Below are 25,977 nucleotides of genomic sequence, written 5' to 3'. Positions count from 1 at the left end.
ACCCCTGAAATAAAATGGTTCCCCTGGACTGTATTACAAACTATATTAAAGTGATACATTAAAGTGACTTCACATTTGCACACACTGACGGCCATGCATGAGCCAAACTGTGCAAAACAGAACATATTCTTATCTTCCTTTTCAGCTCAGGAACTGTGACTGAATAACAGTCAACAAATAAATAAATAGAAAAATAACAAAATAGAAAACACGGTCAAAAAGAAATAGAATAAACAAAAACAAACATATATCAACTGAGATAGAAAAATAAAAAAATGAAAAACGGTCAAAAAGAAAAAAATAGAATAAAAATCAAACAAGTAAACAAAGAAAAGTAAACAAGCAAACATACAAACTCTAGAAAGGAAGGTCATTCCATAGCAAGGTGATCTAGTCTGGTTCATGAAAGTGTCACTATTGATCCGTCTGTCATTTGTTTGTTTGCTTGTTTGCATGTTTGTTTTGTTTACTTACTTGACTTTGTTTATTCTATTTTTTCTTCATTTTTTTACCGTTTTTCCTATTTTTTATTGTTTATTGTTCAGTCAGAGTTCCCTGAGTTTTCAGCCCGGGTTTTCAGTTCAGAGGATACATTTTATGCATCTAAATACTTTTCTGGATACTAGTTGTAACCGACGGTTTAAAAACAATGCATCCACCTAGTACCTTTCTAGAACATCATTCCGTCACTTCTTCCCTCCTCCATCTCCATGTTCTAGCTGACGTGCAACTTACACCATAGACCCTCGAGGGTCTATGCTTACACCCGTATCAAATGCGATGTGCGTGTCACTTGAGCTGCAGTGAGCGACCTGACAGGGAATACGAAAGAAGTGTTTGCGCATGTTCTGTGACCTCTGACCTCAACATGCACCTGATCTGCAGGTGCATGTGATATAAACTCCTGCGACTCGGTTGGAAATCATGTTTACGGCTACGGGTACTGTCCTCGACTAGTGCACAGTAAGTATCTCATGGACTTTCAAATCGACAGCAAATGGCCATTGCCAACTAATTCTACTACCCTTTTGCACTTATGCCTGTTGCTGTTGTATAACACAGGCATTGAATTCGACTCAATGCAAGCAAACCGTCAGCTGACGGTTTGCAATGCATGCATTGAGTCGCATTGATATGAATGAATGGATAAATAAGACAAGGCTTACCGCTTAGATGGCCCCAAGTCGCTTGGCTTGGCTCGCCAGAGCAGTTACTGTCCGGCCCAACTTGTGGGGCAAGGCATTCACTCCACGATCTGAGCACCAGCCTACACCTAGCCTTTCAGTCTGCTGAGGTTCATTCCCTCAATTTATTCTGTTTTGATATTTATATGCCCACAGACTTGGAGCAAGTCTAGAGGGCACACAGTCCATGTAGCCGACAATGAGATGCAAATGATATGCGGTCAAGGTCTCCTCAACTAACTTCAGCTGGTTCTTCACTTTCTACTATTTTTATATTATTTTTTACAAAGGCACAGACTTATTCTACCTGCAACTTAAAACTGATAGTGATTTTGTAGCTCATTCTTTACTATATTTAATAGTTTTTGTGTAGCCGGTAACAGACACTTCGTGTTCGTGTCGGCTACATGGACGATCTGCCGTGTAGAGTGTAGCCACGGGAAGCTATTCCTCCTTGTTTATGTGTGTCTGTGTTTGTTTGTGTGTGTAAGTGTTTGTCTTTGTTTATTTGTTATTTTAATAAAATAACAGCGAAAAGCTGTTTGTTTATATTTGTCAATATTATTGTTTATTCATTTATTTGTTTGTTTGTTTATTGGTTTATATGTATTTCCGATGGTTAGGGCATGGAGGTAGTAGTCTCTACTACCTCCATGGTTAGGGTTAGGGTTAGGGTTATGCTTAAGTTAGGGTTAGGGTTAGGGTTAGGCTTAAGTTAGGGTTAGGGTTAGAAATAAGTCACTCCCTCTATATTACCAGACTGTAATATTGAGGGAGTGACTTACGTCTAACCCTAACCTTACCTTTAAGCCTAATTACCCTAACCCTAACCCTAACTTAAGCCTAACCCTAACCCTGTGTAGGTGTTGTTGGAGAGCTAGGTAGATTACGGTTATTATTATTAGCACATGCTCAAATACTGGCATAGATTGGTTTTATCAGATGACGTCTTACAAAGGTCTGCTTACACATCCTTTAGGTTAAATTCAGATTGGTCTAAAGTATATTGAACTCGAACAGTGGGAGTGATACATGGACTTCTATTTGCAATATCAATTCCACAGTTAACAATGTATATGATAGTTTATGTGAAATTTAAGAACAAACATTTGGCTGAAAAATACGCATAATGATACAGGGAAGTGCGGAATGCAGAAGAATAAGCTCTAAACTTACAATTTTGAAATTGAAAGTTACTTGTTAGATATGAAATCTTTTACCATAGGAAGTGGCTAACAAAACTAAGAATTTCGGATCACAATCTTCAAATAGAACTGGGTAGAAGGTCAATTCCAAAAGTTCCTGCAAATGAAAGATTCTGCAAATATTGTAAGTCTTTAGTTGAGGATGAATTTCACTTTGTAATAGAATGTCCAAAATACAGAACTTATCGAGATAGTCTATTTTCATCCACAAGTTTGTATAATCCTGGCTTTCTTGATTTGAATGACAGAGAAAAGTTCATGTATATCTTTACTCACAAAGATAAACTACCTCTTGCCAAATTTATTTCTTGTACTTTAGTTCTTCCCCCAGCAGCTTCATCCAGTGTTTGTTGAAGTCTGCATCTTTGAGTTTTGTAATTTTTGCCTTACCACACTCCTTGAGTGTGTTGTTGAGCAATAAAGTAAAGTAATTATCCATTAAATAGTATGACTGGATCCCTGAGAAGGTCTATGCTTTGTTTGAGTCTGTGATACCACTGGTATCATTGTTGGCAATGATTATAGTGACAAATTTACCCTTATTACATGTGTTTAATATGTTGGCAAGTTTACCACACACAGAGATTTGATTCAAATCTTATTTACAAAGTATCCTGAGTGTGTTGTCTTTTGCAGGTCCCCCACAATTAACAGATGAACCCTTATCTTTCAAGACAGTATCACCTCCCCATCTGCCAAGTCGGTGAAAAGCAGTATTGAGCCATATCTATACTTATTTTCACCTCCATGGCTTGGTATGTTACAATAGTATATAAAAATCATATTTACAGTATCTGTGTATTCAGGTACCTCGAAACATTGAAGTTATTGTTAAAATGCAACATATGAGACCTCATATATCTCACTGGTTTTAACCAACTTGATCTGATGGTGACATATGGACTTGGTAAGATAAGAGTTGATTGCATGTATCAAAACATGCATGCAGTTTTCTTGGTGAATGTAAGCTTTAAAGAGGCGGTTCTCAATCCCTGGTTCTCACAGTAGTACTTGTTGACATTGAGTATATTAACATTCTGCTTGTCATTTGTCTTCTATCGAAATTTTTATCAAATTGGTCAATTTACTTTCCGATGAAGCTGATAAATAACCTGCCCCTTTTTAAGGGATAACTTGTGACCACGATATTCATAATTCGTTTCACACAGCTTTGTAAACAACCCATTCAAATAGTAGTTATTTCTGTGGTTGATACCATGCAGTAAGGAGCTACAAGTGCTCTTAGCAAGTATCTCCATTTTAATAGTGCCAAGCATTAATGATCAATACATATTATGTATTAAAAGCTTTGATATATGTATATGATAAACAATGGAAACAATCTGTCTTTAAAATTGAATTTCTAAATCACAGTCAGATTGTTCCTTCATTCTACATCTTGTGGCAATGAAGACATTGTACTCTGAATACACTGTATCATACACTGATTTCATGTTGAAATGAAATAGTCCATGCTATGGATGACTTTATTCAGACTTATGGATATTTAAATAATGCTTAAATTTGCATATGTAAATTTGTGGGGCCAGTTTGCCAATTTTTTGTCAAAAAGCTTTGCTTTTAAATTGCATATCCATATCATTCACAATTTTTCTGTCAAATTTACATAAATTCTGATCAAAAGCAGGCACAGTATGCGTTGACATAGAACAGATAGTCAAGTGCCATCTACCGGTATATGATAGCTGAGTTTTTCTCAAGGGTCTATGCTTAGAGCAGTAATTATTCTGCAGAGAGTACTGCACAGATATTTGTCAGTGTTTTTTTAGGGGTGGTACAATGATAAATTTTACTGGGGTATAATGCAATCTTATTAGGGGATAACAGAAATAGTACCAAGTTTCCAAAATCATTTATTTTATATCTCCCAAACTCTTAGCAAAACAGAATGTGTACAGAAATATCAAGTTCATTGTCCAAAGTTAAGGAAAATACAATGTCGTCATATGGTCATAGCTGTCTTTGACATCAGATGAATGTAATACACTTTTGGAATGGATTTTGAAATATTGATCTAGGGACAGGTGGGGTTTGAATTTAGAAAGTCTAGACCACACAAAAAACTAGAATTAGCAGATATGGATTTGGCTACATAAATGAAGTATGGTGTAGTACTTGAAAGACTTGTTTTCTTTCCATTGCCACTGTGGTAACATCTCAGAAAAGTCTTTTGATTCTTTCCTCAGCAGTAACATGACAACCAAAAGAACCAGTGTTGGTATTGACCTAGGGATAAGTAAGTCATGTGTCAGTGTTTTCCAGAATGGCAAGATTGAAACAATCGCCAACGTATGGGGTAAACCAACAACTGCAAGCTATGTAGCATTTACTGATAATGGATGTGTTATTGGTGATCCAGCTAGAGATCAAATGAATGGAAGTCAACAGAACTCTCTATTCAGTGAGTATGACTGCAACTACATTGGCAAAGTCAGGTACCATGAATGCTAGGTACACTCCATATGAATAAAATCATGATTGTGATCAGATGATGTTAAACTCCAAGAGAAAGATTAAATTTTCTGAGAATCCTCTGATGACAGTTTTGAGAAGACTAATATCTAAAGTTCAATGAAGGGCATATGTATAAAAAAATAGAAAAAAAGAGAATCAAACAAAGTACTGAACTTGCCTGCTACATCAACTTCGTTGAGAATAGCCATGATGGCCAATATCAATCATGAATTTGGTTCATGTGTAAAACATACCGGTACATGTTCAATAATAAGTTTAATTGTCAAGTTCATATATCCCAAGCTTTACTTTAATGTGTTCATTATTTGCATGTGAGACTTGAACAAGGTGAATGCAGAGTTAATTAGATTATGAGATGACTAGTGAAAAAAGTCATTTGTTTATAAATGTCTTCTTTTTAGATATTAAGCATCTCATAGGTGGTAATATCGGAAAATCAGTGGAACAAAATCTGTTACCATACAAGATAGTAGAAGATGATGCGGGAATGAAGATACAAATTGAACAAAAGTCTGTTGCAAGGACAATTCATCCAGAAGAAATATTAGCCCTGACATTGGGACAGCTCAAAGAACTGCTGAATTACATCTTCATAAGGTAAAGAAATATATCTTACAGTACATTTACCAATGATTTTGACGATGAGATACAGCTGGATATTGATACACTACCTAATTAGGTTTGTCAGTTTGCTCGCGAATTTACCCTTTTAGTGGTCAACTTTTACAACTTTGCGCCAACATCAGACAGACTAAAACAGCAGGTGACGCAGCAAGATGTCTGTAAACTAATTTACTATGTAGTATGTTTATACAATGACTTCATAAAAATATCACAAGATATCAAGCAGTACAACAGCAAGATACTGCAAATAGGATTTGTTTACAAGACTGGTGTTTCGCAGTACATGATCAGATGTTACTTCATGTAAATTCTGAATTCTTAATATTTTACTGTCGCTTTTAAGTTTTATTGTGATGTTTACCAAAACTGTGGTTTGACGAATTGTAATCAGAGCTGCTTTTTTCCATCTTTGTGATATTCACAAAAAATGATATTCAAACTAATTCCCAAAATATTTTTTGTTAGAAAATTTCAGAGTCGCCATTCTAATGTCACTTTTAATTTTTTAATGGTGACATACAACAAACAGTGGTTTATAAAATTTATCAGTACTGATTTTCCTCATCTTGGATTTTACAGAAAAAGTATACTAATTCAAAGTCTTTTGTGTTATATTCCTGTCTGTATCATAATTCATAATTCATTCACAGAAACAGTAATTTATTTTAAAATATGAATAAGTACACTTTTTGCTACTATAGACTATAGTCTATAGAAGCTATTGGGATGGGTATCCGTCCGGCGTCCGTCGTCAGTCTGTATGTATGTATGTATGTATGTATGTATGTATGTATGTATGTATGTATGTATGTATGTATGTATGTATGTCCGTTTGTGAGGCGTCCGTCCACTCAAATATCTTGAGAACCGCAATACTTACTGATTTGATATTTGTTGTGTAGATGAAAAATGTGATTTTGAGAAACTATTTTTTTTAATTTTTTGATATTGTTGAAAATAGGCAAATTAATGCCAAAAAGGTGTTTTTTGTAAAAAATCTTCTTCTTCATAACACTGGTCAGACATCTTTGTTATTTGGTATATAGGTCCCTAGGGATAACCCAACTTAGATTTGTTCAAATTGTGATGAAATATGCAAATGTGTATTTTTAAGGAATTTTTTTGTTATTTTTGGTCAAAGTTTGACTTACATTGTATGTAATTCTTGTACTGTACAAACCCTATCAATTCACCTAGAAAAAAATAATTAATATGATTTAAATAATTGAATTAATTAGGAAATCATCAAAGCCAAAATAATTTTAGTGTGGAATTATCAGAAAGTTCAACTTTTTTTGACAGTTCATAGTGAATTGAGGATTAAAACATGTAAAGGCAACTTTCTTGAATCCCAACTTTGATATATTATGAACCACCATTTATGTTATCTAAAAGAAATTGCTCATAATAGTTTGTCATGATAGGGTGGTCAAATAAATAGAGATAGAGAAAGTTCTAATTTCCATTTATGGTTGACTTGGTAAGGATAAAATAAGATTACTTTTTGAGGAAAAAAATAGAGTGGTCAATTAAAAGAGTGGTCAAAGTGATAGGGTTTTATGGTAAAGCTGGGCTGTAAGATTCCTCATGTGCTATTTATAGCAATTATGCAATCTGTGTAAACAGTGCAATGAAAGTGTAACATGATTCCTTATAATGCTTTTGATGACCTTGAACTTCTTAAGTTTCAAACATTTGTCTCTTCAGTGTGCTTTCTCTGAGTACGTACAGTCTCAACTTATTCAACAGAACTTACTTTATAACCAGACAGATATACTGTTATTTTATGACGTAAATCTTGATTTAAGCAAGTCTTGTTTACTTTAATTAGAATGTAATTAACTCTCGTTTATTTGCTATTATAGACTAATATAGTCTGATGAAATATGCAAATCTGTATTCTTACGGAATTTTTTTCCATTTTTGGTCAGGCCATCCTGAAATGAGCTATCAAAGATATCCCTTCTTCATCAATACATGTGTCACAAAAGGTTATTCTCTACATAACACAGCAGAGCTCTGTCAACTGTTGAGTCGCTTGTTTTTTCAAAACCGCTGGTCAGACAACTTAATATTTGGTTTACATGTCCCTAGGATGACCTTAGTGAGATAATTTCATACAGTCAGGAAATACTTAATTTTGTATCCATGTCTATAGTAGCTTCAGGGACTTTGGCCCTATGTTTTCTGTAGTCCTGGAAAATAGAAATGTTCATGTTGCAGCAGACAGTCGTCTCATAGTCTTGTCCGTGTCAGTACATTTTGGTCTATGACAATGTAAATAGTATGTTTTTCAGCAGTTGTCTTTCTCAGAGTGCACATAAGGGCATCAAAATTAATTATTACTATTATGATGGTAAATCGGTGTACTCACACTATATTTTGAACAGGAAGTAAACACCGCTGTAATCAGTGTTCCTGCAAGCTACAATTATAATCAGAGACAGAGTGTTAAAGATGCAGGGACCATAGCTGGCTTCAACAATGTGTTTACTATCATAGCATCCACTGCTGCTAGTTTAGCCTATGGATTCACACGGAGGGTAAGATTAGATACTTACATTGTTATTGATATTATTTAACTCAAAACAATTTACAACTTAAAGGCCTGTGTTGGCGCCAGATTGTCACTGAGAAAATTTACTTACTAGATTACAATTTCAACTGCAAAGAAAACACTATCACACTTCCATAATCCTCTTACAAAGTAGAACAAAGACAAACCAGGGATAGCCAAAAGTGCCTGTAAGAAATTAGTGTGAGCCAAAAGCGGATATCATGTCATGTATTTGACCTATCAGTGGATAGCCAATTTTGTAATTGTCCAATCAGCGGTGAATGCATAATTAATAGCTTTGAATAGGTATTAAGTGTTGATTAGTAATTGATAGCTTCCATTGGGTAAGAGAGTGTAGACACCTTATTAACTGGTATGGACTTGTCAAATCAATTACTGTTCTGTAATTTGCCAGTAAGTTTAATCAGTTTGTCATGTCAATTGAAAATCTGTCATTACACTCTGTAGCAAATCATTGAATAGTGTTATGTCAATTATTGATGTGGTTCACCAGCAGTATACCAGCCATCTTGGAAGAATATTTCTGGTATCAAAGAAAATTTTATGATCATCTTTGAGTACATTTGAACATTAATTATCAATTATTATCATGATTTTGCCAAATATTCAGCTGTTTGTCGATTCGGTGAAGTCAACAAGCTGGTTTTATGGCAGGCATATGTTATAATTGTAAAAGTATTCTTCAAGAATTCTAAAATTTCAAAGATTGATGTGATAATAGGTCTCAAAGATATACTAAAGCTGTTAATGTGTAAGTAACCTCAAGTAGGAATTGTATACTGTCACTAGTATGAAATTGTTGTCGTGTTTTTTTTGTGAGTATAAAATGGTGAAATTTAAAATAATAAATAAAAAAAATATACTACTACTGGTATTTGATTATTTTTATATTCTATAAGACTGAGTGTAAATTGAATATTCAAAATAAATTCAAAATTCATGATCATTTTTACTTTTTTTCAGCACACAGTGTTTTATTTCATAGTGTCACAAGAGTATTCGGTTTAATTATTTTTTGCATTTATGCTAAAACTGCCCAGACTTTGTTTAAACTTTCAAATAAGCCACGTCAGTGCACTGATGTCAACTTGCATTGAAGTATGGAGGTAGTCTTCTTACCTCCATGGAGGTAGTCTTCCTACCTCCATGATTGAAGTAAGCATTTTGATTTCCTTTGATTTCATACTAGGAGGAACGAGAGCGTAATATTTTGATGATTGATCTTGGTGGTGGCAGTTTGAATGTCTCCATTGTCAATGTTGATGATGGCATCTTTGAAGTCAAGTCAGTGTCAGGTGATGTCCATCTTGGAGGGGAAGATTTTATCAACAACCTGGTCAGCCATTTTGTTCAGGAATTTGAAGAAAAACATGGCAAAAGCATACGCAATGATCTGCATGCAGTGACAAGACTCAGATCAGCTTGTGAAAGTGCCATGTGTAAATTGTCATCTGCAAGTGCAACCATGGCAAGGTGATTACTTAGTATATAGGACGTCACATTCTTCAAGTTTTTCTTAAATATGTGTGTATGTGGGTATGTGTGTGTGTTGGTATGTGTGGCCATGTAAGGCACTGCATTGTCGCAGTTACCTTTAGCCTATAAATATCCACCTGACATTTGTTTTTCATTTCTGTTTTTAGAATTTTTTTTTAGTGTGAGTTTTGGTTGCTGATAAAACAAGTATAAAAAGTAGCAATAACCTCTTACATATTTGTGAGAATTTACATTAGTGAATGAATGAATGAAAGATATTGAAAGGCAATGCTAATGAATTTTTTATTTATACTATCTCATCACTAGAATTAACATTCCCACTGCATTCCTCTATCTATAGTGTTTATATATAATTGATATATCATTTTTTTTCCAGTGTAGAGATCAACAGTCTAACAGAAGATATTAATTTCTGCTCCTCGGTAACCAGAGATCTGTTTGAAGAACTGAATGCCAAGTTATTCCAGAGAATTCTCAATGTCATCAAGAAGGCAATGCACAATGCCAAGGTCACTCAATCAAAGTTAGATGAGATTATCGTAATTGGTGGTGCATCTCACATTCCTAAAGTCCAGACAATGTTTAAAGAATACTTTGATGAAACTAATGTGAAAATGAATGTGAATCCTGACCAAGCAGTGGCATGTGGTGCAGGTTTGTTTGAGGTTTCTTTTATTTCAATTCTAAAGCTGGCCTGTATTCCATTATCCTTGATACGCTGTTATTAATTTATAACCAGTGCAGTGCTCTGTTTCTTATAGGGCTTTCAAGGTACACAAACTTATTGTTAGTATCACAGATATCTGTCTTGTACTGATATACCAGGATATAGTTTCAGTATAGCATGTCAATCTGACAGAGCACTGCATTTACGTTATTGCTAAAGTCTGGATACATGGTTGTGTTGGCCAATCATTAATATGACTGTTTTGATGTACCTTTGGTCTACAAACTCACATTAATATAGGGTAATCTATACTGGTCAATCACTTTTATTAGAAACATTTGATAAATAATAAATAATGATTTCTACCACTCATTCCTCCCAAACTAATGTTACTGTATAGAATATTAACTAGAGTTAAACATTTGATCTACATCCTTTTCTTTACACACTGTGTTTTCTACACAGCAATACAAGCAGCCATATTATGCAATGATAAATCTGACAGCTTACAAGACATTCTACTTGTGGATGCTACTCCAATGACCCTTGGTATTGAGGCAGTTCATGGTGTGATGGCGCCGATCATAAAACGAAATACGAATATTCCAATCAAAAAGTGTCAGAAGTTTACAACATTTGTTGAAAACCCAGCAGTTCTTGTTCCAGATTGTCAGGCAGAGTTGATTCAGAAACAACGCCAGGAATACGAACACAACTGCCATGCTCATGATACCTCCAAGGCACCATTGTCTCGAAAACCACTCAACATACAGATCAAAATCTATGAAGGAGACAATGTGCAGACTTCAGATAATGTAAGTATTCTGAGATTGTAATTTTCCAACAGGAACTTTGGGAGAAAATTAAAAGCTCTGGCTAAGAATCTTCATGAATTGAATTTTATTGAAGAATATTTACCAATGGTTATGTAACTTGTCAGTACATCATTATTCGTGATTTCATTCTAAATTAGTCCCCTACAATGCAAATTTTTTCAAAGTACATACTAGGTTTAAATACATGTAATGTACACTCCTATAGAGCTGAATATTGTTTAGTATTCCAAAGTTAAATTTTGGACCACAAAATTGGACTCAGAGTTTATGTGTATGATGATGAGGGGTCTCTTTACATCTTCAAGCAACTTGTAGGATTCTTTTTGAAAAGTATCTACAAAGTGATTTTCATTGAAAGTTTCCACCAACATATGAAAGCAATACTGATGTAGAACACAGTGAGAAAATTGAGATGATGAGACATTGCCCCTCATAAACTTAAAGACAATACTAAATGAACTGAGTAGTATGGATTATTCCATTCATCTGAGAAATGAAATTATACTGGTATTTTATATGACAATTTCAGAATCTCCTTTGTAAGTTTACATTACCCAATCTTCCACACGCTCCAAGTGGTGTACCAAAGATTGCTGTGACCTTTGACATACCAGCCAGTGATAGTGTTCTCCATGTGTCTGCAGTTCATGAAAATTCAAGTACTAGCAATACAGTTACAGTTGGCAATTGTAGTAGTAAGTTGTGTTTTGTCTTGTTATTCAAAAAAAGCTAGACATTTACCATGCCATATATTCATTAGTCTCCATGTCTCCATAGCTCAGATTATGAAAGTGCAGTCTTCATGATTCATTAGGACATCAAATCCATCATATGCAATCCACACAAATCAAATATGCTGTTGGTATTAAAGTAACAAGTATAACAGAACTTCCAAAAAAGGCAATGTTATTTTAAGTACATTACAGCAAGTTATAAATGTTAGGCATTGCAGTCACATTTCACGTTGTATTTAATGAACACAAAATATTATTTCAGAACATAATTTGTCATCCTGTTGTTACATGAGGAAACCTTATATTGCCTCAGCATAGCTCTTTGAGACAACATTGTACTGTGTCTTCAAAATGTCTGAATGCTTCAAACATTTAATTTCTTCAAGTAAAGATAAATGTATAAATGATTTAGTATATTTTAAAGGTATTTCATATACATCACAGAATTATTTTTCATTGTCGGCAAAATTCGTAATGCCACAATAATATAAAAACGTATGCAATTCAGCCCACATTGATACCAGTGTACAAGTCACAAGTGTGAAATCTGTTGTAGATTTTCACGATGTATGATCTTGCCAATCACAACATTCTCTAATAAACATACTTCCACATAGCCTTCTCTTTGAAAACATTCCGTTGTTTTTATGTGATGCATTCCCTAAGGTATGTTGAGACAATGAAAGTTTTGTACAAGATTTAGATTTTTTTGAAAGTATTAATCTCAGATCCTCTTTTTTCATTTCAGAATTTCAGTGGAAGAAATAAAACTATGAGGCAACAAATAAATCAGTATCTAAAGAGAGTGACCAAGAGATATCAAGAATTTTGTCCAGACATAAATTACAGAGGACTATTGATAATGTAAAGAACCCTGGCAACAAAGAATTGATGGAGAAACTTATTGTACAAAAGGTCATGCTACAACACTGGTTGGATACACATCAGGTAGGTACTTACAGCCAACTCAAGGCAAATGAATTTCTCTCTGATATCAATCTAAGAGTTAATGAAACTCATTGCAACTGCAAGTTTCACTTGCTTGTTGTGTTCTTGCTTCAGAATATCTGGAGCAGATTTGCTTGAATGAGTGCTCTATGACAAGCTGTAGTATTCATACATTGCCAGACCAATGTGTAGATATGCAGACCACGTCGGACCAATGTTCCCACATGTGGTATTCAACATAGCCAGATCAATGTGCACACAGAACGTATTTGACATAGTCATACCAATGTGTATGCATGTTTTAGTCAACATAGCCAGACCAATGTGAACACATGATATTCAACATAACCAGACCAATATGAACACTTATTAGGTGCCTCGTATATCGAACGTCGCGCGCTCCATAAGATTCAATGCTAACTCGTCGATGACGTCGCACGGCGCATTGTCATCATTTGACTGAAAGTGAACCGGAACTATTTTCAACTTGACAACGTTTTGATATAGAAATGTCCAAATTTCATGTTTTGCACAGGAAATCCGGTTTTTGGAAAATTTTGCAGAAAAAATTGATAAACCGCATAACAGTAGTTTAAATATATCATTGCACCATTCGATGATGAAAATCGTTCCATTTCTAACGGATTTTCTTCTAAGATGGAAATAAAGCATTGGATTATCATTTGCCAATAAATCAAAATATTTTAAGTGAAAACTGTGAAAGAGAGGCATGTAATAAAAATATTATAGCCCAAACATAGGACTATATACCCTCGGGGCAGGAGACCATTTGCCCTCCTTACGTCGGGCAAATGGTCACCTGCCCTCGGGCACACAGTCCCCCATGTTTGGGCCATAATTAAATAATAACACACGCCAGCAAGGGCAAGATCACGTTTTGTTGCCCGCCCAAGGGATGGTGCTCATGACGGTAATATTGATGATGCCCGAGCTGAAGGCGAGGGTATCATCAATATTACCGTCATGAGCACCAGCCCGAGGGCAGGCAACAAATTGTGATCTTGCCCGTGCTAGCGTGTGTTATTAATTTTATTACACCGAACAAACACTTGTTTTCGAAAATTTGCTCAGAATGCAGTCAAGTGTCGATCGAGACTCGCCAAAGTGAAACGTTCTATTTGTTGCTCGATCGCAATGCTACATGAAGTTGAATTAACGTCTAAGAACAAACACAGTGTTGTTCAAGCTTTTCTCGTTTAATGTACTGAACTCCAGCGTGTACTTCAGGTCGAGCTAATTTCTTGTGCCTTTCAAAAGCCATTGCTTTACAGAAAATACCAAGCAAATTTACGCGACGATGTGGTACGCGCAGAAAGTATACGCGCGGTATTCCAGAATGTTGTAGCGGGCTATATCACTGCACGCGACAGGGCTATATCAGCACACGCGACAGGGCTATATCACCTTAGCCGTGTTCTATCACTTTTTGTTCTATATCACGTGAGTGAGGCTCAGCCAATCACAGTACCTGAATAATACGTGAGGTGTAATAATATATAATGTGGTATTCAACATAATCAGATCAGTGTGAACACTTGTAGAAAAAAATAAAGGATACACTTTGAGCTTTACCTGACATGCAAATCATACTGCTTTTGGTCATTGTGATTGGTAACATTCTCTGTTCTTAATATTTTCTTTAAAATTGAAGTGAAAATAGAATGGTATGTTCTTGACATTTGCTCTGCGTGCTCCATTTCCACAACCACTGAAAACAGTGTTCATCAAAATCATAGCAGAATCATGCAATCAGACTGATGTTTTCATCAGCTACAAAGGTTGAAAATTGAGATGTGATTGTCTGTTGATAATTGGAACCATAATCCATTGTTATAATTACAATTGACAATAGACTTATATTTTTGATTTTCAGACTGCCAAGAAAGAAGAATTGAAAGTCAACAGAAAGAGTTAGAGGAATTTTGCAAGTCCTTGACCATAGGAAGTTGAGTACAAGGTAAAGCAAGTGGACAGATATAATTTATACTACGACTGAGTATTGCTGTGAGATTACTGTATTGGGAAATCATAGCAATTGAGACTGTGTCAAAAACAGAACCTTCACAGGATGCAACTAACAGTTCTATGGATATAGAGAAGCTCACAGAATGACACCAGATAAGCAACTTCCACGCGGTTGTATCTGTAATGGAATACCATTCTTCAATATCCTTGTGTTCCCTTCCTTAATTTCATAAAACCGTAATGACATATCTCAGTATATTGATGATTTTACAGGAAATATTCATGTACTGATGAAGATGAAACTCAGAATATGACATCTCTGTCATGTGTGTGTGTGTGTGTGCGCAATAGTTTGCTTGTGTTTACTTCCGGTAATAACAGCAGTGAAACAAGGAAATAAACTTGTTTCTGATTGTTTACACTTGCTTATTTACACAAATACACAACAATTATAGATGTTTGGTAACAGATACGAGACATGAGCAGAATTATTTCTAAAGACTACATGAGACTTTATCCTGTAATATTCAAAATGCAGGTGAAAAAATTTTTCCCCTCAAAGTATACAGTAGTAAGAATTATATTCAGCAGAGAAATATTTTGATCTCTTTTGCTAAGACGAAAAAGACACAACCAGAAAAGTTGCTGTACTCTAATATTGTTTTGTGGAACAACGTCTTTGTTGTCTTAGTTTGTCACAATTGATAACTTTTCAGATATTATTATATGGCTTGTCTGCATCCAGTCATCCTATTGGCTATCAAAGCCAGGATTTATATCCTTAACTAAACAGTGACCTATAAACAGTGACCTATAAACAAAAAGTGATAATCAAGGCACACAGCTGGCTGTGACACTTTGGAAATTGTTGTCTGCACCGCATGTGTAAACTCCTGCCAATTTTGAAATTCCAAGAGATAAACAGTCACAGCCCTGGTTCAATTTTGACGATTTTTTTACATTTGAACAGCTTGATGAACCTTATCAGAGCTTCCGTTAATGCAAAATCCTGCGTATTTGACACATAATTTCTCTGAAGTACGCAAACTAAATTAACACCTGTGTAATCCGATACAAAAAACAGTTTCCGTAACGAAGACATGAGCACATGAGGTTTCCCTCCAATGCGTAGTTTATCCATGACTAACAATAAAATGTTTGCTGACAAAAAATGTGCATGATTTTGAAATGTTTTGTCCTACATCTTGTCAATCACGTCGTGTAAATTGTTTCCTTCAAGCCTGTACCAATACAGATGTAACGCGTTCAATAAAGTTCATCGTTATTTCAAAAGAAATGTTCTTTTTCCATTGCTTCTGATTCGTACTTGTAAACCCTGAAGATCTCCACGTCAAATATCAACAATTTAAGCTAATGCCACACGGACTTAGAAATAATAGTTTAATGGCAGTCTGCATGCTTCTTTACGAATATTGTGAACTTTTTCCGTATATTGCAGTTGGCCATACTTGCAGTCTCATCTGTCCCATGTGAAAGTGGGCTCAGTTCCCAAAACAGGATCAAAACATCAAAATGTAGTTGTCTGAGTGAAGATGTCATAAATGATCTGATGGTGATATCCATGGAAGGCCCAAGACATGGCGAATTTGACTTCAGAGCAACAATGATAGAGTTCAGGTAGCAAAGATATCGTTGAAGTGGTAGACAGAAAAAGTAACGAATTGAATACCGTTGACAGAGAATAGAACAGAACAGTATTAACAACTGTAAACTCATCAAAGAAAAAACATTGTCACTGCTGATATTATTGAACACTTTATTCATTGACTTTGAACCGGTTTTCGATATCACGTATTCAGCTATTTTATAGGTACTTACATGTAGTTGTCAATGTACAAATTTTTGAGATATTTTACGCAAATAAAAAACCATTTGCGTACAGCCTTACACAGGTTTGGAAATCCTAACGATAACTCTCCCTTATGATAAAGAGCAGCAAAATAGTAATAGAATAACAACTGTGTTATTGCCTAGGTGAGCGGTACATGTATTTGCATTGGCACTCCTGACTCTTTGACATGTTTTCATAATGTGAAGCCCTAGAACTTGCATACGTATCCCTCTCCCAACACTAAACTTAACCCTTTCACCACCATGGTTTGTCCAAATCCATTGTTTTCTATGGTAAAGTTGGACCTGTACACAGGGAACTGGGGGTGAAAGGGTTAAAGTAAGAGTTTCATCAAACTTTAGCACATTTCATATTATAATAAGTTTTATAAATGGTGTGCTATGGTATTGGTAGCAGATATAAGACATGAGCATACTTAGTGTAAATAAACACTGTCTTCACTTTAAAGGCCCAATGGCTATCTTTTAGCACTATTTTTGTGGTTTTACTTCCCAACTAAAACAAGTTCATGGGAATGTACTCATTGTTGGGTGTTTATACAAGTATAATAAACTGTTCACTGGGACTGCATGTGCAATTTCAAGCAAGATAAAGAATAAACGTTTGCCCAAATGTAAAATGGCACCCTCATGCAAATAAAGCAAAAACACTCTACGTCGTGCATATATGCATTGGAATCTTCACAGAAACAACAGAGTAGTCCAATATAATGCATAGTGCTGAATGTTTTCCACTGGGACATCATATGCTTTGTTTTCTTTGTAATATTACCAGTTTTTAAAAATGGCGGGAAATCAAATAACGGTTAAAATTTAAATTTACTTGTCCAATTTTTCAGTAGTAAAAGACTATATCCTTTAAATTTGTAGAAGTTAAAGAAAACCAAAGAGAAGGCCTTTTTCAGGTTAACAAATTTCAAGAGTTACAGTTACAGGGGCTTTAATCATTATTTACCTAACAAATATGCAAGTGTTCCCCCAAGAAGTCTTACATCCACCAGCCAATACCCTTATTTGCTATTTATCACCTCTCATTCCAGCATTGAAAAGAAATTACTTCAACATGAAACACAATTGTCCATCCATTGAGAAACTTTACAACTTCACAATGGATTGTTGTAATAATCATTGTAAACTTTACATGTAGCAACAAATGTAGCCATCTGATTAGCGAAAGCTTGTAGCTGACGTAAACAATGCAGACACTTCAGAAGACTGTTTGTCTAATGATTTCAGATGTGGAAGTATTTACACAGGTGACTCTTACTAAATCACTGTGTCTAAATAAAGTTATGATATGAAAATTATGATATTGCAGCAAGTAATTTCAATTAAGTGAATATCAGAAGTAGAAATAGAGGTATGTATTCCCTGACAACAAGAATGCTGATAATCTCAGAAAAAATATGAACAGAAAGATGATGTACCAAATAAATAAAATCCTGATGATCTACTAAAGTATGTTATCTCCATTTATACTGAAATTTGGGGTGAGTATGGAATTTCAGGCTAAAAACACTTCAGATGACGACAGAAAATTGAGACCAGCTCAAATTAGCTTTATTTTCTGTTTGCCAAATTGTATTTACAACGATATGTTTCTGGTGGTAAACATTCACAAAATTTGCAATTTTAATTATTGTGACATTCAATGTCATAATTTCCTATGATTATGATATTCCACAGCGATCTTGTCACTTAGACTTTTGAGGCTGGGCGAGGAATCATGTTATCGATCCGTTTCCCTCTCTCCAGCTGTTTTCCATCTGGATCATAAGGTCCAATCCATCAATCACACGCTGAACCAGTTGAACCTGAAAAGAAATTCAAAATCACTGGTCAGGAATTCAGGCGTTTTTTACAGATACTTTATCTAACTTACCTACACAGTAAGTGATAGATTTTACCTACGTTGTGACAGTAAAGATACCTAACAGTATTCACCTCATTACCCTCTATGATATAAAGGGAAACAATCACAATATCCTAATATCAACAGATTCTGAGTATCTATGCGTTTCAGAATCATGAACAGCATGCTATCAACAATGACAATTATTCTTAACAATCAAAGTTGCATACATTTTAACAAAACAATATAGATTTACTATAGGTAAGCGGACGAGTAGGAGGCGGTTTACGGAATTTAACGGTACTGTTTGCCAGTAAAACTCCTCGCCCTGCGGGCCTCGGAGTTTTATGGCAAACTGTACCGTTAAATTCCGTAAACCGCCAACTACGAGTTCGCTGACTGTGTTATACCACGAATTTGCCGAGTTTTAGAGCCTTGTTTGCACGCCGAAAGTTTTTATTTGTAATTTTAGTGCAGTGCAGGTTGAAACTTTGGCAGGAAAACATTGACGCGTTTTGAAACCTTGTTGAACGAAAGTATAAAAAAATAATCCATGATTGGATAAAACAAAGTTGACATGTGTTGCTATTGTAGTGCGATGACGTGGTTGAGCACCTGGTTTGATTTGAATTGTATGAATTGTGTTTGATTGATTGGTTGGTTCAATGAAGTGAAAAGGTGTTTGCAGATCGACGTTAGAGTCACGCTTTGCTCATTTGGGTCGAAAACTTTGAGCAGCATACACGCAATTGCCGAGTCGCTCTACGTATATCAATATGGCGGATGAAGTACAAATGAAAGCTGTATCCGGTGCACTTCAACTATCAAAGACAAAGATGGAAAAGAAAAGTCCCCCTGTCACGCCAGTGCTAACGGCCACAATCGGAAGACCAAGCTACACAGCCACGTCAGAGAAAGGCGCAACAGAAACTGCAAGTACAAAAAATACGTGTAGATCCACAATGACTGTGGTACTGCGTGTGTGTTTGCCTGTCGCTAGATTAACTTTACCAAGGGCGACTGAAACCTCTACATTCAGTGTTGATAACTGAAGTCTTAAATTTCAGCTTCGAATGATCGTGATAACAATAACCTTAACACAGAAGTGATATTTGCAATCAATACCATTATTTCACGGTGACCTGAAATTGATTTTGAGATGTACAGTCGTGCAAAATTAATTCACTCCGGTGATTCTTTTAAAGTGTCTTTACTCTGTACTTAATGGTGAAATAAATTTCTTCTGGTATAATGTCTCGCAATTGTTTTTTTTACTCGTCGTCACGTGACTTTATTTTGTTTAAAAAGTGTCCATTTTACAAGTTCTTTTGTTTAAAAGTGTCCGATTTACTAGTAAATCGGACAGTTTTTAACAAAAGAACTGTCCGATTACTAGTAAATCGGACACTTTTAAACAAAAGAACTTGTAATCGGACACTTTTTTAAACAAAGAAAGCCAGGTGGTATATAATAAAATATTCGGTTATGGAAATTAGAGAGCATGGTTAGAACAATGGGCACGAGGCGGAGAGTGGTATAACAGATATAAAATTATCTGGCTGTCTGCTTTGTAAGTTACAATGTGGTTAAGAAAGAAAATCTCATATTCCCGCCAATCAAGATACCGTACTCTTCATTGTATTTTTGAACTTACCTCAGATTGGCCGAGACGATCCATATTAGAGATGTCAAAAGTGTCACCAGTAGCAGCTGTATCAACGCCACCAGTTCCACGTTTCTGCAAACGCAGGTTTTCCAAGATTTCTTCGAATCGGGGATGCTGGAATTGAGCAAGTGAAAGGATATCAACCTCTAGATGTTGAATACACATTTCACTTTTAGTTTATGTACTTGACATTGCTACATTGTGTGATGGCCCCATCATCTCATCTTGTCATGTGAGAAAATATTTGACCTTTTGACCATGACTTTGAATTCTGTCTCCTGCTAAATCACATACTAATGGGCTAAACCCGGAATTCAAAGATGGGCAGTACACAAAATCATACGAGGAATGCTCACAGAAATACATGTGTGTCCATTCTTATGTGTACATGAGAGTTTTGTGTGTACAGCCATCACATGATATTTTGGGTGTTCTGAGCCTGCAGAACACAATGCATACTTTTTTATTTGGAATTGACCCATCACTAAAAGCTATTATCACATGCACAAGCCAAGTTTGTCGTCTCCGAACAAAAATACGGGATTTATTCTCTGGTCGTTCTACGTCACGACAACCCGCGTCTATGTCATCAATTTTGGTGCGTCGGACCTTTTTTTTGTCGATCTTCGGTGTGCTCGTAAATATGTAAACAAACAACATGGCGGCCGATGTTTCTCCCGCGATCGAAAGTCATGTAATGAAATCGATATTTTCACAGACTACAACATTACTAATCAGAACAATGTAAACACAAGAGTGTACCGCCTGTATATTCCGAAGGAATTACGTGAATAATTTGCGGAAACAACGAACTCGAAGCTGCCGTGGGTTCCGTACGCATTGCAAACAGGGTCAGGCGCGACGTTTACAGTGTTCGCGCCGTCGAGATTCAGTCGATATTTGTTCCCGAAAAATAGCGTATCTTCGTCTGTGATAAATTTCTAGGACTATGCTGTCTTTGAAATAGAGTATAACTTTGCGGAAGGTAGCCTATGTGTAGACCGAGAGCTGTCATTTGCTCCACACACGAACGAACGTGAACACTAACGCATACGGCGGACGACTGGAAATGATTGACAACTTGTGCACAGCGTACTGATATTTATTCCTAAAGTAGTTCAAAAGTTTAAACGCGGAATCGTCATGGAAAACTTATTTTATTTTGCAAAAAATAACGAATTCTTGGCTTGTGCATGTGATAAGTATATTATTCCCTAATATTTTTCTTCGTTCAGCTCGGAAAATACTCGTGACGTAATGACCGTGTCACCACTCGTCTTCGACTCATGGTGACACGGTCATTACGTCACTCGTATTTTCCTTCGCTGAACGAAGAAAAATATTAGGGAATAATATCTAATTGTTTTACACACTGCACTCATAAAGTGAATAAATTCTACTTCTGCAACATAAAATTATTACTCTAAGACAAAATTTAAATCAGAACCACTAAAAACAGACCCATTAGATCATTATATCACTTCAAATGTAAATTTTACAGGTTAAAGAGTTCCTCTTGTATTTTCAACGTCAACAGATTGTTTACCTTAGAGAGGCGGGGCAGTTTGATGTGAACACCGGCACGCAATCCAGTACCCAAGTTAGATGGGCAGGTCAGGATGTAACCAAGATGTTCATTCCACATGAACTCCCATCCTTTGGCCTTGATCAGTTCTTCAACCTGTTTGTGTTCATAAAAGACAATGGATCAGTTAGCAACAATCTTTCATCTAGTCAAAGCAGTTAAAAAATTGAAAAAAAAGAGAAATCTGGGAATCTGGAGTAAAATTGAACCTTCAATATTATTCCCTCTACTATAAAATTTTGATACAATACTAATTTATTTATGGCCTATGGATGATTGATGCTTTTGGGTTTATCAAAGAATCTATTGGCTGCTTTCCATATAACAAGTGTGAAAAATCTCTTCCAAAGCCATACAGCTGAATGTGTTCAACTGCAACTGATGTTTAAAATTCTTAAGAAAGAAAGATATTTTTTTTGTATTTTACATCTTTTTTATCACAAGTAGTCAACAATAAAGGATGATAACTCATAAAAATTGACCATTTTTGTCATATTTTAATTTCTATAATTATTTCTCAACAGTTTGATAGTTGTACCTTGTTGATGCCATCACAGAATCTCTGGAATACTCTACGCATATTTCCACCTTTCTCCATAGAGATGATACGTGTGTGATCTTCCTCGTTGATCCACACCAAGAAATTCTTTCCAAATTGTGCCTAAAATTTGCAATTAGGAATTAATATCAGCATATTCATGAAACTTTGCAACAAACTATTTAAATGTCCAAAGACACAAATACTTTTTTTCTCAACCAATGTCAGAAACTCTTGTCTACAGTATACATGAGCTAAGTCTGTATATTTTTTTCATATACACACCCTTCATGCATGAAACATGCAAAATTGTTCCCAAAAACTGTAAAAATGTAATTTAGAAAAAATTACAAAGTACTGAAGAAAGAGGAGATACAGAGATATCATACATGAAAGTGATCAATGGATATTAAATATTATCCAGTGATTCAACAACCAGCAGTTGAAATAAGTGCCAATGTAACAGTGTATGATCTATATGATTTTTGAATATTACTGATCAATGACAATGACTACATTATCTTTAGATTTGCATACCCACATTAAACTTATTAGCATCGATAAATCCTGTTATGATTTACTTTAAGTATTGACAGTGAGATACACAAAATGAACAGAATTGTGCACAAGTGTATTGACAGAACAGAGTTTGGGTGAGTTAGTGACCATTGAATGCTTGAAAGCCAATAGTTCTTTTGCCGGTTTCATGATGCAGTGCGCTAAGGTATACAAAGCATATGTTACTCATACAACGTTTTAGTCGTAGGGTATATGCAGGGTATCGTGTTCATACTCATAGAACACTATGGCTTGTTACACCCTGACCTATATTTTCGTTGCCGATGGATACAAAATACACAAGGCATTTTTGGCAATGTAAATTTGTGTCATTCTTGTTGTATAACTATCCGTCGTAAACACAAAATCAGTATTTTTTTGTTGTTTTGAGTGTGTATACAATGTTTTATACAGGTACAAGCAATGCATTATGGGATAACCAGGAAAAGGTCTATATTTGTACGAAAGACAGTAATGATATTTGTACAGAGATACTGGATTTGACACTGACTGAAAGATAAGCCAGTATGACTCAGCAGATACTAGGTCAATATGACTTTTACAAGGTCAGTATTACTTTATATCAGGTCAGTATGACTCAGCAGATACTAGGTCAATATGACTTTCATACAAGGTCAGTATTACTTTATATCAGGTCAGTATGACTTAGCAGATACCAGATCAGTATAGCTTTATACCTAGTTAGTATGACTTGGCAGATTATTTATTTAGTTTTTATCTGAATCAGGCAGGCTCTTGGCCCATAGAAACATTTAAAAAAATACATAACATAGATATATACAAAAACCAGGTTAGTATGACTGTATACCAGGTCAGTATGACTTACCAGATACCACGGGCATCCGGCCAATCACGAGCCATACCAGAAGCTGTCAGCAATGGTGACACAGGTTTATCAAATAAAAAATGATCATCAATCATCTGTTGTTGTTCTTCCTCAGTCATTTTACCCAGTGGATAATACTTGCCCTTCAAAGGGCCTTCCAAGCCATTCAAAGCATCAACAACAACCTGCAAATACGAAATTTATACCATAGATCAATATTCTATCATCATATTGAGGAAGATGGCCGTTTCCATCATGATTCTATTGACCGGTACATATTTCAAAATATTGCATCAGACCAAATGAAATAGCTATTTCCTGTAGGATCCCTTTCAAAAACAATTTCTTTGGTATTTCTGATGACTGTTGGCACTTGTAATACATCCATTCTCTGCATCAAATTATCTACAGACCAGGTTATGCAAGTCACCGGCTCATGTACCTTATAACTGTCAACATAATAGTCAGTTCAGGAATTTCTGGAAATTCTTTCACATCAACACCACACTAGTACATGGAATGAGTCAAATTTCTTGCATTGGAAAAAAGTTTCTCGAGTCCCTGGCATTTCAATGTGGCTTAGGAGGCACCACCTTCACTGAGAAATAAACCTATATCGTCTTGTACAACAACCTAAAGTGATAGGCTCAAACAATTTACATTGTAATGTATGTCTTATTGTAGGATATGATTGCCTCCACTGTAGAAGATAACTTCATATGTACATCAGAATGTTCATAGATGTAATATATCTCAATAATGAAATGACCAATTTTTAAAATCAAGTTTTTACAGTATTTCCATAGTATACCACATTTACTGCATCAACAGGTGGTTGCTGTAGTTCAGAAACACTTTATCAACATCAAATTTATTTATTTTCTGTAATCATGGTGAGTATGTGATTAAGTTAGTAGTGGATCCAATTTAAGTCACCAATGAAAAGGAAAGTGCAGTGAACACTATATGTAAATACTGGTAATATTGATATGAAAACTGACCTGTTCAACTTGACGTCTTTCAGCACGGTTGCATGCAGGTGGCAGGCTAAGGCCACGGATGCAGCGTCCAGTACGTACACGTGATGACAAGACATACTTGTCATCAAATATTCCACCTCTGACCTTAGAAGCATCCATATCGGTTGGATGGATAGCATCCTTGGGGTAACCATTGAAACGATCATCAATGACCGGATCAAATAAGTCTGCAAGACCTACATTGGAAATGAAAAGCATCAGAGAAATTAGGTTTGTTTTCTGTTGCTGATTGTTTTAAATACATTGAGTAAAATACTGGTATGTGATCCACATCGATCACTACAAGCTCATGCTCCTCAGGTTTGTGGTATAGTATCAGTTAATCACAACAATCGATCCATCTTACCTCATAGGACTCTTCATCACCAGCTACCATGCCAACAGTCATGATGAAAGGATGTCCAGGATTATCAACACCAGTCTGAATGCATTGATCTAAAGTGTAGCCATTTGGAGTAGCCTTGTCATATAACTTGGCATAGATCTCTGGTGTTAAACATCTAGCCATATGGTTGTTATGCTTAGTCAGGTCTGGGTAGTTAGCGGATGGTGGATAAGCAATGACCTGTCTCTGGGCAGCAGCATTGTGTTGCCTTGTCAGATAGTAAGCACCTGAACCAACACCAACAGTACCAGCACAGAGAGCTGCAGCAACTGTCACCTTGGAGACACGACCCATCACACGTCCTAACATTGCCGTTGCCATGCTGGCTGACGCTACCACGAATTGTAGTGAATTAAAGAGAAAGGGAAATGTTTGCAAAAATCTGTGAATTTAAAACAGAGACCCTGAGTCAAACATTGCTGTCAAGTTAATCAGCACTCACTGCCTGGTAATATTGAAGGTTGGTAATCTGATGCAAACATGGACAACTTTTGGAGAAAATGTCAAAATATGAATAGCCAATAAACAAAGAGAAAAGGTCACTGATTTCATTCAACAAACTGATTGCATTAGTACATAAACTGGGTAACATGGCATATGTTGCCAATGCTGAACAGAATAGAACCTATGATGATGATATTGTTAATCATACAACTTAGAAAAGAGTCATATTCATATGGTAAATATACTGAAAGTTACAACAGAAGTTTACTGTCTGATTGTTTGCAAAACCTCTAATCTAATAAAACAATGGAAACTTAACAGTCCAAGTACAATGGCAATGAAGTATAAATTTCTTCACTGTCTGATAAATGCTCAGAGGTGAATTTCATAGTTTCTGATGCTGAACACAAGCCAGCAAATATAATAGGCTGAGAT

General features: G+C 35.6%; 2 protein-coding genes and 1 pseudogene across 6 annotated transcripts; 2 read left to right on the top strand and 1 right to left on the bottom strand.

Moving 5' to 3' along the window:
- Positions 1 to 841: 841 nt before the first annotated feature.
- LOC139117523 (heat shock cognate 71 kDa protein-like) lies at positions 842 to 17,934 on the top strand. Of its 5 annotated transcripts, XM_070680725.1 has the most exons (11): positions 842 to 963; positions 4,597 to 4,811; positions 5,287 to 5,482; positions 7,900 to 8,052; positions 9,277 to 9,560; positions 9,961 to 10,238; positions 10,717 to 11,066; positions 11,617 to 11,782; positions 12,570 to 12,769; positions 14,664 to 14,747; positions 16,215 to 17,934. In XM_070680725.1, exons 5-9 carry the CDS (start codon positions 9,301 to 9,303, stop codon positions 12,587 to 12,589), a joined length of 1,074 nt encoding a protein of 357 aa, XP_070536826.1. In that variant the 5' UTR covers positions 842 to 963; positions 4,597 to 4,811; positions 5,287 to 5,482; positions 7,900 to 8,052; positions 9,277 to 9,300; the 3' UTR covers positions 12,590 to 12,769; positions 14,664 to 14,747; positions 16,215 to 17,934. The 5 variants fall into 5 exon arrangements, with proteins under 5 accessions (XP_070536826.1, XP_070536821.1, XP_070536825.1 ...); XM_070680720.1 differs by lacking the exons at positions 12,570 to 12,769; positions 14,664 to 14,747; positions 16,215 to 17,934 and having other exon boundaries at positions 858 to 963; positions 11,617 to 11,835; XM_070680724.1 differs by lacking the exons at positions 12,570 to 12,769; positions 14,664 to 14,747; positions 16,215 to 17,934 and having other exon boundaries at positions 864 to 963; positions 4,600 to 4,811; positions 11,617 to 11,835.
- On the top strand, positions 4,604 to 5,486 carry LOC139117732 (heat shock 70 kDa protein 1A-like). Its single transcript, XM_070680974.1, has 2 exons — positions 4,604 to 4,811; positions 5,287 to 5,486. The coding sequence occupies exons 1-2, from the start codon at positions 4,604 to 4,606 to the stop codon at positions 5,484 to 5,486; spliced, it is 408 nt and encodes a 135-aa protein (XP_070537075.1).
- A 237-nt stretch (positions 17,935 to 18,171) lies between the features above and the next one.
- LOC139117528 (creatine kinase M-type-like) lies at positions 18,172 to 25,610 on the bottom strand (annotated as a pseudogene).
- Positions 25,611 to 25,977: the final 367 nt, after the last annotated feature.

The sequence above is a fragment of the Ptychodera flava genome, chromosome 18, assembly GCF_041260155.1.
Source record: "Ptychodera flava strain L36383 chromosome 18, AS_Pfla_20210202, whole genome shotgun sequence".
NCBI lineage: Eukaryota > Metazoa > Hemichordata > Enteropneusta > Ptychoderidae > Ptychodera > Ptychodera flava.
The sequence above is the reverse complement of the archived record's forward strand: the minus strand, read 5'-3'. Positions and strand labels throughout refer to the sequence as shown.

Coding starts and splice junctions, on each gene's coding strand:
- LOC139117732 (XM_070680974.1), top strand. CDS start 4,604: ATGACAACCAAAAGAACCAGTGTTGGTATTGACCTAGGGATAAGTAAG. Junction 4,812..5,286: donor TCAACAGAACTCTCTATTCA/GTGAGTATGACT, acceptor TCTTCTTTTTAG/ATATTAAGCATCTCATAGGT.
- LOC139117523 (XM_070680720.1), top strand. CDS start 9,301: ATGATTGATCTTGGTGGTGGCAGTTTGAATGTCTCCATTGTCAATGTT. Junction 9,561..9,960: donor GCAAGTGCAACCATGGCAAG/GTGATTACTTAG, acceptor TTTTTTTTCCAG/TGTAGAGATCAACAGTCTAA. Junction 10,239..10,716: donor AGCAGTGGCATGTGGTGCAG/GTTTGTTTGAGG, acceptor TTTTCTACACAG/CAATACAAGCAGCCATATTA.